At 39.9% G+C, this 13,973-nt stretch overlaps 1 protein-coding gene across 16 annotated transcripts in view; it reads left to right on the top strand.

The window, feature by feature from the left end:
- Positions 1-13,973, top strand: part of Prrc2c (proline-rich coiled-coil 2C) — a 68,776-nt gene that overhangs the window by 32,835 nt on the left and 21,968 nt on the right. For 13 of the 16 annotated variants that reach the window (XM_006496772.4, XM_006496766.4, XM_006496770.4 and 10 more), the window contains exons 16-20: positions 1,105-3,357; positions 5,336-5,544; positions 8,693-8,847; positions 9,453-10,293; positions 11,363-11,448. In XM_006496772.4, the coding sequence (XP_006496835.1) occupies positions 1,105-3,357; positions 5,336-5,544; positions 8,693-8,847; positions 9,453-10,293; positions 11,363-11,448 (3,544 nt within the window). Of the gene's footprint in view, positions 1-1,104; positions 3,358-5,335; positions 5,545-8,692; positions 8,854-9,452; positions 10,294-11,362; positions 11,449-13,973 lie in introns of those variants that run through there. The other 3 variants (XM_017320020.2, XM_030253378.1, XM_011238786.3) reach the window with 2 other exon arrangements.

Here is a 13,973-nt window from a genome sequence, read left to right as displayed (position 1 = left end):
TGCATCCCTAAAGATCATTCTGGGTGCCAACAGTATCACTCATGGACAAAGGTGTTTGCCATTAAGCCAGATGGCCAGAATTTGATGTTTGGAACCCATATGGTGGAAGGAGAGAACTAACTCCCAAAAGTTGTCCTCTGATCTCCACAGATGGTTGATAATAACAAAAGCTCTTCCCACTCTATCAACACACACACACACATTAACATTTTTAAAGGATTAGATTCTGATTTAATACCAAGCCATAAATGTGCTTCATTTTATCTTTGTGCATATTTTTTCTTTTTCTTGTATAATAATTTTAAATCAACGAGGGCAAATTAGTAAAAACAGGAATTTGCCTTTTTTTTTTTTTATAGTCTAGCCAATGGGCTGATAAGAATCTAGTAGTGATGAGAAATGATACTTTCAATCCTTAGAGAAACTATGTAAACCACACTTTAAAGCAAAGTGATAGTTTATAATGGGCAGTGGTGTAAACTCTCATCGATAGCCAGATGGCTAGTGTTTCTTTTATGGGGATGTATTTTAGTGATTATGTTGTATAGTTATTTGTGATTGGCAAATTGATAGACTTGCTCTAGTATATTAGTTATACTAACTAATTGGTGTATTAGAACTTCAGTATACAAGTCCATATTACTATCTGCAGTTACAGATACAGAGCTTCATATTGTGTGACTGAAAGTTTACCCCATCATTTATAACAGCATCTCCACGTTTCTGACTGCCCTAAGCCCTCTAGTAATCTTCATTCTATATTCTGCTTGAATGAGGTTGGTTGTTATATTTGCACCCTGATACAATTGGTGCCCTTGCTACCAGCAAAACTCTTATCTGCATTAGTGTTTCACAGTTATCTTTTCTTATTTTCCCTGAGTAACATCGTCATAATTTCTTCATTCACTCAATGATATAGATACTCTGTGTTCTTCTCTTTGTTAAGATATTTTTAATTGGGGAATGTCAATGTTCTTTATACTTAGGATTCATTATTTTGTATTCAGGGGTGGGGTTGTAGGGGTAATGCTGCAGTGAAGGGGTATATGTACACATGGGTAAGGTTGTTATGTTGGTAATACCTTTGAATTCTCATCATCACAGGCCTGAAACTGCAATGGACCATGAGCATATGACTGCTGCTTATCCTGTAGAACATAGTCAGTTGGAAACTCATTCAAAAACGGACGTTGCTAGAGACTCAACTGAAACCGAAGAACAAAAGTTTTTAAGCAGATCACTGGAAGATGTAAAACCTCGCCATGTTGATACAAATACTCAGTCTGCTTGTTTTGATGTAATTGATCAGAAGAGCTTACCTACTTCTGCAGAAGAGCGGATCTCAGCGCTAGAAAGTCAACCTGCCCGAAAAAGAAGTGTTTCTCATGGATCTAACCATGCTCAGAATGCAGAGGAACAAAGAAATGAGCCGTCTGTTAGCATACCTAAGGTTATCAACAGATGTATGGATTCCAAAGAAACTGTAGAAAAGCCAGAGGAGAAGCCAAGAAAAGATGGCTTTCTGCGATCTTCTGAAGGGCCTAAACCAGAGAAAGTCTATAAATCTAAATCAGAAACTCGGTGGGGTCCAAGACCAAGCTCCAACAGAAGAGAAGAAGGTAATGATAGGCCTGTGAGAAGGTCGGGTCCCATTAAAAAACCTGTACTTAGAGATATGAAAGAGGAGCGAGAGCAGAGGAAGGAGAAAGAAGGTGAGAAGCTTGAGAAGGTCACTGAAAAAGTTGTTAAAGCAGAAAAGCCAGAAAAGAAAGATCTTCCTCTTCCTCTCCCCCCTCCAGCACCAGCTCAACCTCAGCCACAGCCATTGGTTTCACCACCAGTACAGCCAGAACCAGAGAAACCACCATCAACAGAAACATCAACTTTGACTCAGAAGCCATCTCAAGATGAGAAACCTTTGGAACCTGTTGGTAGTGTCCAGGTAGAACCTGTAGTTAAAACTGTAAACCAGCAAAGCGTTGCAGCACCGACAGTCAAAGAAGAAAAGCCACCTGAGAAAGTCATTAACAAAGATGTTGGAATAGAAAGATCTCGCCCAGATTCTAGACTAGCAGTTAAGAAAGACTCATCTTTACCCACTAGGACCTATTGGAAAGAAGCTAGAGATAGGGATTGGTTTCCAGACCAAGGATACAGAGGCCGAGGCAGAGGCGAGTATTACTCCAGAGGTCGGAGCTATAGAGGCTCTTATGGGGGTCGTGGCAGAGGTGGTAGAGGGCACACTCGTGAGTATCCTCAGTATAGAGACAATAAGCCAAGAACAGAACATGTGCCTTCAGGACCTCTCAGACAACGAGAAGAAAGCGAAACACGAAGTGAGAGTTCTGATTTTGAGGTTGTTCCCAAAAGAAGGCGACAGAGGGGTTCTGAGACGGACACGGACAGTGAGGTTCATGAAAGTGCGAGTGACAAAGACAGTGTAAGCAAAGGGAAACTTCCCAAAAGAGAGGAACGGCCTGAGAACAAAAAACCTGTCAAGCCTCAGTCTTCTTTTAAACCTGAAAACCACGTCCGAATAGATAATCGGCCTTTAGAGAAACCTTACATAAGAGAGGAGGATAAATCTAAACCTGGTTTCCTTCCCAAAGGGGAGCCTACAAGGCGTGGCAGAGGAGGAACATTCAGACGAGGTGGAAGGGATCCTGGAGGCCGGCCATCACGTCCTGCCACCTTAAGAAGACCTGCTTATCGAGACAATCAGTGGAACACAAGGCAGGCAGAACCTCCTAAACCTGAAGATGGAGAGCCACCAAGAAGACATGAGCAGTTTATGCCTATACCGGCAGATAAACGACCTCCAAAATTTGAGCGAAAATTTGACCCGGCTAGAGAGAGGCCCCGAAGGCAGCGACCTACCCGACCACCAAGGCAAGATAAGCCACCTCGATTTAGACGGCTGAGAGAGAGAGAGGCCGCTTCCAAGACAAGTGAGGTGTTGGTACCCTCAAATGGCACAGCTAATAATGTTGTTCAAGAACCAGTTAATCCACCTGCGGACATTTCTGGAAATAAGACACCAGATTTGTCTAATCAGAATTCTTCAGATCAGGCAAATGAAGAGTGGGAAACAGCCTCTGAAAGCAGTGATTTTAATGAGAGGCGAGAGAGGGACGAGAAGAAAAATGCTGATAAGAGTTCACAAGCAGTTGTAAAGGCTGGTGAAAGTGTTTTGCCTCCAAAAAGGGAAATAGCGAAGAGAAGTTTTTCTAGTCAGAGACCTGGAGTTGATCGCCAGAATCGTCGTGGCAACAATGGCCCACCCAAATCAGGAAGGAATTTTTCAGGTCCTAGGAATGAAAGAAGAAATGGCCCACCATCAAAAGGTGGGAAGAGAGGGTGAGTACTGTAATTTAGAACATGCCTGGAAAGAAGGTACACAGGATGCCAGGCTAGATAAAAGACCCTGTATTGCTGACTGCTGTTAATCTGTTATGCTAAGACACTTCTTCTAAAAGGGTTTTCTTGGAAATTATGTATAGAGCTTTAGAAGTACTTGTACATCCAGAAATGAACGTACAGTTTCTGTAGTTGCTTTGTGCTAATGAGTAGCTCTCTGTCCTTAGTTTCTCCAGGTGTGTTTTAAGACTTGATGTGTTAAAACCACATTACTCTGGCACTCTGTGCTGTTATCTCAGAAATCCTTGGTGAATTGTCATAAATTGTATTCCCTTCTGGAGTTATAATAGTCCCAGAAAGACAATCCCTGCATGTCTACTATGCTCTAGTGGCCAACATGAGTCCTCTGGCAATGGGTATTAATTAATTTTTAAAACTTCATGTCTGAGGGTGTAGTAGCTTCTTAGTTGGTAGAAGTGTTTACGTAGCACTGCATAAAACTAGGCATGGTGCTTACGTGTCATCTCAGCATGTGGGAAGATAGCGGGCAGGGCAATCAGAAGTTCAGGGTTTATCCTTGACTAGATGGTTCAAAGACAACCTGGGAGAGAAAGTGTGTGCTAAGGTTGCTCTTTTAATACTAAAATGTTGATTATAGCGTTAATATTGGTTTCAGTATTGATTGGGTCCATTCAGATCTTTGACGTTTATTATAAAAGATGGAAGCTTTATATAATATGAAGAGAAACAAGAGTATGGGCTATTATAGCACATAGTATACCATAAGCATTCGTGGGTTGATGGCTTATGAGGCTAAGAGCACTGATAGCTCTTCCAGAGCATCTGGGTTTGATTCCCTGTACCCACATGGTAGCTAACTCCAGTTCTGGGCATCCAACTCTCTCCTCTTGCTTCCCTGGGCAGTGTACACACGAGTACAGACATAAATGCAGGCAAAACACCTGTACACATAAACATAAATCTTAAAAGCATTGTTTAGGAATAATAATAATATTGCACGTAATCTCAATTTCTTAGTTGTATAAAATTAGTATTTTCAAACAAAATTTTAGAGTAATGGACCAAGTTTTTTTTTCTGAATACATGCTCAATATAGATTTCACTTTGAATGTTCAAGAGTCAGGGTAACAATAAAAGCAACACAATAAGTATTTAGCCAGACCAAATTATTAGAATTTCAAGTACTACTAAAAAAATCTTGATTTGATTTTTGTGTTGTGTAGATAGCAACAACTCTATAAATTTGTAGAAACTCCAGTGAATGGTTGTAGTTACAACAGACTTTGGAAGGGCCCATATGGAAAGAATGAAGTCATTTCAGACTGTTAGGAGTCATGTCAGACACAAGGCAATCTTGAGAAATCGTATAGACTGATACAAAAATTAAACAGTAAACCCATTTTTATGTTATATTTTCATCTGGGAATTTATTAAAATAGACCTGGAATTGCTATGTTGTTATATTAAGGGACAAAAACTAAGGATATATTTATTTGCCTTTGAAGTGAGTTTTCATGTTAAAGGTGTTTTTAATATGGTTCCATCAGGACATAAATCGGATAAAACTTAACGTGTATATATGCTAAACAATGTAAACATTTGCAATGCTGTTTTAAATCCTATTTTGTACGCTGCCCACTTTAGGAGCCGATCTAGTACTGACTTGATTACAGAAGTTCTTTTTGATATATCCATATTATAACTCATTTATAAAATGACAAACAGACCCAGTTACCTCCTGGAGATAATTAGAATTCTAGACTTAAATTGTTGGGGAGAACTTCAAAGAACTGGCCTGCTGTATTGGAGCTTTAGTTTAATGAAGGTCAGAAGCTGCTGAGAGTGACTGGGTCTTTTTCAGTGCTGTTGTTTCTTAGGTATGACTTTGCAAACTGCCAGGAAACACAGCTTTGTTTTGTTAGAGTATGTCAAAATCATCTAAAGTTATTTTCTTTAGGCCATTTGATGACCAGGCCTCAGGCACAGCTGGTGCTGACCCTGTCAGTGGTAACTCTGCACACCACCAAGAAGGTGTGCCTAATGGTGCAGGACAGAAGAATTCCAAGGATGCTGCTGGAAAAAAGAGGGAAGATACCAAACCGGGTCCTAAGAAGCCAAAGGAGAAAGTAGATGCTCTGTCACAGTTTGACCTCAATAATTACGCAAGTATGTTTCAGATTCTTTTGTTTTACTTCTTGGTAAATTGAAGCAAATACTGTGAAAACATAAGGAAGGACAAGTTGTGCATTTATGTTAGACAAAATAACTTGACTTAGACTAAAAGAACATTATTAGCCTTTAGCATGTTATGAACATTGGGTATAATTTTTGTTAATGATACTCAGGAAGATTTCACTGTTCTCATTGGAAGAGGCTTGAAATGGATTAAACCAGTAAAATTGCAAAACATGTTTGAGAAAGCACAGAAAAACAAACATAAAGTGAAGATTTTAAGTTAGAACTAAAGCAATTCTGAACATTTCTTCTTAAAAGGAAAAAAGTAATAGTCAATACAAGCAGAGAATAACAACGGGAGACTGACTGTGATTGTGGGTAAACTAAGGAAGCTACAAATGAAGACATCAAATATGGATAATAAGCAATAAGGAAATATTTGGTGAAGAAATTAGTACAAATTATCTCAAGTTAGATGATTTTACTTGTAATAGTGTATTTGTCATTCATTCAGATGAAACCAAAGCATATCTGAGATTTCTTAATGAGGTAGTGATAATGGAAGGTTAGGTGAGGTAACAGTTATCCCAATATGAGATGTAGGTGTCTTTTCCTTGCTTCTAATTTTGTGTGGTTTTATTGGTATTTGTTTTTATTAAACCCTTACTTGTTTGGACTCAGATCTCAGACATTGTTTCTAGGCCAGTGGTTCTCAAAAGTGTGGTTCTCGATGATTTGTCTCAGTTGGAAATTGAAATGCAAATTCTTATCTACCAAACATATTGAATATGATTTTGAGAACTTTTGTAATTCAAATGGGGGGAAATGAAAAAGAAATAACTGATCTTAATTGCATGTTTAGGAATTTTTAGCTGGATTATTTAGAAATATAAGTGATTATCCACTCTGAGATATTTGACAGTCAGTTGTCAGAACTGGGGTGAAGTACTGATTATATCTAGTAAAATAGAGGAACAGAGATGCCACTAAAATTCTGTGTATAAAACAACCAGACCATAGTGTGAAGTTACAAGGATGTTACCTCTTTTCTCAGAATACCTTGTGTTTTCTTTACCCTTTTGTGCCGATATGAGATGGATGAGTGATGAAGTAGAGTGGGTATGCTGTTAGTGAAATGACACAGGCAGCCTGCTTCTGCACTCTCTCGCAGAAGTTCCTGTCCCTCCTGCTCCTTCCAGGCCGCTCAGAGAGGGCCCTGTCTGACACCAGAATATCACTATCCCGTTTTCATAGAGGCCCGCCTTACCGACTCACCCCTACCCCCACCCCCAAGGAGCCATAGATGCCATCTTGAGAATAAACAAAAAGCCTCCAAGTTGCTGAGGCTAGCACTCTCACTGATAAATGGCTAAGCCCTTCTTCCCAGGTACAGCTGGCACCTGTCCTTGGGAAAGAAGCACAAAAAACAAACATCCTTGGGAAGATTAGGGTCTCACATTTAGATCATGAAAGGAAAATAATCAGGGGTCACAGGGGACTATGACAGTGGCTAGTCATAAAACACACTAGTTCCTGATAGCACCATAAAGTTACTCCCCAGGTCAAAAGAGTTCCCCTCCTCCCAGTTGAGAGATTACACCTTGCTGCCTAAGCAAACGATATCATGTTTGAAAACTGACTTGTTGCCTCCCCCATCGCCATAAAACCCAAAGAATCTCTGACTGTGCTGGGTCACACTCCTGTCCTGCAAGTGGGAAGGTTTACAATCCGAGTCTGACTGGTGTTAAAAAGAGACTCTTTTTGTATCTTTGCATTGGGCCCAGCAGTTCTTAGAGCTCTCCTGGGGGTCCCATGGAGACACAACATTAGTTACTATACAAGAGTTACTAGTAGTGGTAGCCCTAGTTGATCTGGTAAACAGCTACCAGGCAGTTCCTGGGCAGCTGTTATCAGTAAGCCGAACAAAGAAATGCTTCAGGCAGGATGACATATTTTCACTGGATGATTGATGTCATGGAATTTAAAATTAAGCAGTATAGATTTTTACACTTTTCCACTTAATATTTTTGGCCCATAGCTGAAGTAGTTCAGGCCCTGTTAAGTGAAAGGCTGAAGTGAATTTAGGATTATGATGTTAGTCATGTGTTAGCACATACCTATAATGCTAACTTTAAGGTGGAGACATGAAAATCAAGAGTTCCAGGTTGCATAGTGAGTTCTATGTCAGCCTGGCTTACAAAATAAAAAGTTATCTCAAAACAACAATAAATGATAGAATTGTGATAAGTTTACTTCATCAATCTGAAATAATAGGACATCCCCGAAAGCCCGTTTTAGTGTTTATTTTACATTTTTCCTTGGTCTGTACATAAAATTGTAATTAAAAAAAATAGAATTTTAGGTTCTCTGCAAATTCCTTCAGTATTTTATATCTGTAGCCAAAAGTCACGTCTCTTCTGACTTTCAAGCATTATTTAACAGGTTTAGATTTGGTCTTCTGTCTACAGTATAGTAACTTTAGGCAAAATTGTCATGGTTTGAAAATACATGGCAGTAATAATTCCCACTTCTTAGAATGATCATGTGTGTATGAAGTAAAGTACTACTGTTTGGTGAGCATCACTCATATCTGAGGTTGGGAAGACATAAAATACTTTTGGTTTATTTTTATTTTCAAAAGAAACTGTGTTGCGGGGGGGGGGGGGGGAAGCTCACACACCTCTATGTGTTACACATCATAAGGGAAAAATAATTCTACTGGAACTGGTACCACATGTGTATAATCCTGACACTTGACAGGTAGGGGCAGGATCTGGATAGAGTTCAAGGCCAGCCTCGGCTACACAAGTTTGAGGCTGGTATTTGCTACTTGAGACCCTGTTTCAAAACCAAAAGGGTCTATCAATCAAACCATGCCATTTTAGGTTTTCTAATCTATGAAACTTTTTCAGAAAGATAAAATACTTTCTTACAGGGTAGGAAATAAGTTATACTCTCAAATTAAAAAATATTTTTCTGTCGGGCACAGTCTTTAACTCCAGCACTTGGGAAGCAGAGGCAGGTGGATTTCTGAGTTCAAGGCCAGCCTGGTCTATGGTGTGAGTTCCAGGACAGCCAGGGCTATACAGAGGGAAAAACAAAACAAAACAAAACAAAAAAATCTTTTCCACATCTGCAGGTGTTGTTATCATTGATGATCATCCTGAAGTAACTGTAATTGAAGACCCCCAGTCAAATCTGAATGATGATGGCTTTACTGAAGTTGTATCTAAAAAACAGCAAAAGCGGTTACAGGATGAGGAACGCCGAAAGAAGGAAGAGCAAGTCGTACAGGTTTGAGCTCAGCATTTTATTGCTAGCTTTGTCTGTTGATATCCAGAACTTGTTAACAAATGGTCAGGTTACTCAGGTCTGCTCAGTCTTAGAAGATGGCTGAGTAGCTTCACACCTGACCTTAAGCAATTAATTTTAAAATGAGCTACGACTATAGCTTGCTATTGTCCTTATAACAGACCATAGTTAATTCAACATATATTTTTACTAATTTGTTCTATGGTAGAATTCAATTTGTTTTAAATTATGTTGGAAATTGAATGAACACAAGTGCCCTGATCCAGAAGTAACTTTTGTCTTTCTCATTTGTTTGTTTGTTTGTTTGTTTGGTGAAGGTGTCAAATGTACTTCAAATTTTGTTAGTTTATTTCATATTTTAGAGGGAAGAGTAACCTAATATATAAAATTATATTTTGTCTATATTCTCCAAACTATCTTGACTTCTAATACTTTGTAAACTCATTACTACCCTAAGGGTGTCCAACTTAGAAAAATGAAATAGCTAAGTTAGCAGTAGGAAGTTCTAAAATCACTAGGAAGTACAAATTACATGTATACACTGTTTCTTTGGGTAAATTAGTGACAAAATGATCTGTTTGTTTAAGGTATGGAGCAAAAAAAATATAGGTGAAAAAGGAAGAAGTCAGACTTCTAAGCTTCCTCCAAGGTTTGCCAAAAAACAAGCTACTGGGACTCAGCAAATCCAAGCTCCACCCTCCGCGCCAGTTCCAGTGTCTTCCTCAGCTCCAGGCCTAACAGCCCCAGCAGCTGCAGCTCCTGCCTCCACCCCAGCTCCAGTTCCCATTTTGGCATCAGCCACCGCTCTAGTTCCAGTGTCAACCCCAGCTCCGGTTCTAACTTCATGCCCAGCTCCAGTTCCAACCTCAGCCTCGGCTCCTGTTCCAGCATCCACTTCATCTCCAGTCACAGCCTCTTCCTCATCCCAACCATCAGTTCCAGCTCCGACTCCTGTCTTGGCCTCAGCCTCAACTACAGTCTCTGTCCCTATTCTCACCTCGGCTTCCATTCCTATCCTTGCTTCAGCCCTAGCACCAGCTACTGTTTCTTCTCCAACCCCAGTGGTCTCAGCTACAGCTGTGCCATCCATTTCAACACCAGCCGTCCCAGCCTCAGCCCCAACAGCCTCAGTTCCCCTTGCCCCAGCCTCAGCTGCATCCACTGTCCCACCCCCGGCCTCGACAGTGCAGACCCAGACCCAGACCCAGACCCACAAACCAGTCCAGAGTCCACTTCCACCTTCAGCGCCATCTTCAAAGCAGCCACCACCCTCGATTAGATTACCCTCAGCTCAGACGTCTAATGGCACAGACTTCGTAGCCGCTGGGAAGTCCATGCCCACTTCACAGTCCCATGGCTCTCTAACAGCTGAGTTATGGGACAGCAAAGTGGCTGCTCCAGCTGTGCTGAATGACATTTCTAAAAAACGTAAGTATGCAACAGGGACGTGTGCGGTGGGAAAAGACAGAAGTACTAAAATTTCTTTTATATCTTAATTAGGAAGTCTTAGCTTCCTTTATTTTAGTAGCTTAGTTTCCTTTCCTTTTTATTTCTCTAAAACAGTTAACAGGATACTTTTCTCCATTGAGGTTTCATATCACCCTAACTAGGATAGTTATCGGGAACACCAACAAATGCCAATTGGGGGGGGAAAGAGAAAGAAACCCTTATATACAACTGGTAAATTAGCTCAGCCAATGTGAAAATCAGCAAGGAAGTTTTTCAACAACAACAAAAACCCCTAGAATTACCATAGAATCTACCTAGTCCCTTTCTGGATGTATATCCAAAGGGATTTAGATTAGCAGAGAAACTTGTACATTGATGATAACAGTGGGGACAGTGACCAAGATAAGTAATCATGATCTAGTAGAACACAGTGGGGTCCTACTCAGCCAGGAAGAATGATTCTGTCATCTATAGGGAAATGAATGGAAGTGGAAATCAGCATGTTAAGCCAAACAAAGTAGATTCACAAGAATTTTGTATTTTTCTTCCTGTGAGCTTTAGGTTGAGTCTGGGTAGGGTTCATGTACAGGTGAAAATAAAGGTGAATGGGGGGAACTTAGGTTAAAAGTGTGGTTTTCTCAAATGGAATCTAATTTGTATAAGGATAGGGAAGGAACCATTTAACATAACTAGAAAGAAGGGCAACGTACTGCAATAAGTGTAGAGCGTGTGTTTTGTGGACTAAAAAGTAATAATAGGGATGTGTAAAACACCTTTCATTTGGGCTGCCTTTTGGGGTGCGGGCATTTAAGAATCTCTTAGGCAGTAGTGGCGCACACCCTTAATCCAGGAGGCAGGGGCAGACAGGTCTACAGAGCAAGTTCCAGGACAGCTAGGGATGCATAAAGAAACCCTATCTTGAGAAAAAAAAAATAATTTGTGATATGCTGAATTGTTTTATTGTGTGCCCACCATTGTAAAAGGGTTGAATGTACTAGACTTCAGCATCTAAATTTTAATGGTCACATTTCCTCTGGCTTCTTTTTAGTAGGTCCTATTAGTCCACCACAGCCACCTTCAGTCAGTGCGTGGAATAAGCCCTTAACATCATTTGGATCAGCAACTTCATCAGAGGTAAGAATAGACTTACTGGCATAGATGGGAAGTTAATGACATAGTTTTTAAAATAATTTCCAAAACTTCATTGTACCTAATTATTACCTTGGGGCCACTAAAACAGATTAAATTCATGCCCAGAATTTCTGCCCTATTGGGTGTGGGTTGGGTTTTGAGTACATTTCTATCAGGTACCCAGATAATGCTAATACTGCTAGTCCTCCATATTTTATAGGCTGCTAAAGGTTAAACATTTGTTTCATTCTAATGTCCAGAAAGGACCTGGTAGAAACCAATACAGTCACTATTTTCCAGGCCTACCTCATATTCCTATCTAATAGGATAATTACAAAATTTCACAGCTTACTATTCTATCATTTCTTAACCATCTGCAATATTGGTGAATGAACATTTATGAAGTGAATGAACATTTATGAAGTAGTTTTGATGTGCCAGTTTAGTCTCCTTTTTGAGTTTACAAAGCTGGCACAGATAATAGAAGCAAAAGGCCTCATGGGAGAAATCAGCAGTATACTTGTTTAGTCAAGATGACAGCAAAGAATTTTCCCAAAGTATATGGAGGTAAGCTTAAATGACCAAGATAATTTAAGGCCAGGAGATCCTACTTGTGTGTCATTTGATTGAAGATTTGGAGAATATAAAGAAAGTAGTTTATTCAGATACCTGAGAAAAAGTCAATTCCCAGTTCAGGGAATAGTAGTTATCAAAGCCGTGAGGCAAGAGCAAGCCTGATGGGAGCTGGAGAGTTGACTCAGCTGGTAAAAGAGTTACTGAGTTCAATTCCCAGCAACCACACAGTGGCTCACAACCATCTATAATGGAATCTGATGCCCTCATAGGTCTGAAGACAACTATAGTGTAGTCATGTATATAAAATGAATAAATCTAAAAAAAAATTTTTAGCAAAGACAGGTCTGGTGTGTTCGAAGTAGTTCAGGGAAGTCCAGGTGAGTGGAATGAACTAAGAGAAAGAAACAACAGAGTGTGGGGAGGTTTTAGGGGCTTGGAGACATGGAGACATGGAGAACCATTGGAGGGTGTGATGCAAAGGAGTGGCAGGGTGTGAATATATAGGTTGTTTGTCTTATGGATGAGGGAGTAAGGATGACATTAGTCAAATGATTAATGTGGGATGTCATGAGAAGGTGGGCCATAAACCCACAACTGACTTGGTGTGAACAGCAAGAAAGAAAAAGTTTTTCGTTAGTTTAAAATGAGTAGATCCGAATGGATCGTGATTAGGTGTGAGGATAAAAAGGCCATAGAGTTACATTTAAGATGCTATGCCTGGGTTCAAGTGCTTACTGCTTTTGCAAAGGACCCAAGTTTGGTCCCAGCACTCACAGCAGGTGGATCAAGATACCTAAGGGGTCTGATGTCTCTGGCACCCATTGGTACTGGTACTCTCGGGTATACATTCCTTCCTACACATGCTAACACAACCAAAACTTAAGTGGACATGTCAATTAGTAGTTAGCTATCAGAGTGTGTAAATCAAAGAATGTCTGATTTGAAGATTTTACTTGCTAAGTCATCAATATATCATGGGGTTGGATGAAATTACCAAGGTAAGATGAATTATAAAGATGCAAAAGTGGGAAATCTAAACTAAGTATTGAGGCTTTCCAGCTCAGAGAAATGTGGGAGATGTTGGGTGCCAGCTGCTAAAAGAAGTATCTGAGAGAAAAGAAAGGGGATGGATCGTTATATCCAGTAGTGCTGATAGAGCAAGTGGTACATCTACTGAATTGGCAGTAAAAATTAATGCTGTAGGCCCATTACTGACATGAAAACACATTAGCATAAAATTGAGAAAATATGAGGCGAATAAAGAGAGCTTCAGGGTACAGTTGTTCACTATGTGGAATTTTGGTTGGAATGTCACTCGGAGGCCACAAATGCCATGGTGTACACATAAAGTATCATCTGGTGACATCGTAGTCGTCTTAGTTTTAGTATGCTGTAATATGTGCAGAACAAAATAATTCCCTTGTGATGTATTTCTCATTTTAGAAGTCTTCCTTATTAATCTACCATCCCAGTATTCTCACATAGCAGGTCTGGAATAGGCTTCATCATTTATTTTGTTATTAAAAGTTCTCTGGGGAACTCAGAGTCACTGTGCTTCCTGTTTGAGAGCCTTTATTTGATATTTATTGTTGATATTGGCTTTGTTGTTGTTGTTGTTGCTGTTAATTTTGTGTATGAATACACTGTCACTGCTTTCAGACGCGACAGAAGTGGGCATTGGATCCCATTACAGATGGTTGTGAGCCACCATGTGGTTGCTAGAAATTGAACTCAGAGTAGTCAGTGCTCTTAAGCACTGAGCCATCTCTCCAACCCCTGATATTGGCATTTTTTAAAGATTCATCATAGAGTGCATTTCTTGCAAAGTCAGATGATTCATGCTGATTTGAAGGAGATAGTGTAGAAATTTTGTTTTGTTTCTTGGCTGCAGTAGTTGTCCTGTAGGCATTCTAAAACCATATGTTTTGGTAGTGTCTTAATTATCTGTCATA

The sequence above is a fragment of the Mus musculus genome, chromosome 1 (genome assembly GCF_000001635.26).
Source record: "Mus musculus strain C57BL/6J chromosome 1, GRCm38.p6 C57BL/6J".
NCBI lineage: Eukaryota > Metazoa > Chordata > Mammalia > Rodentia > Muridae > Mus > Mus musculus.
Note: the sequence above shows the minus strand (reverse complement) of the source record. Positions and strands in the feature narration are given on the sequence as shown.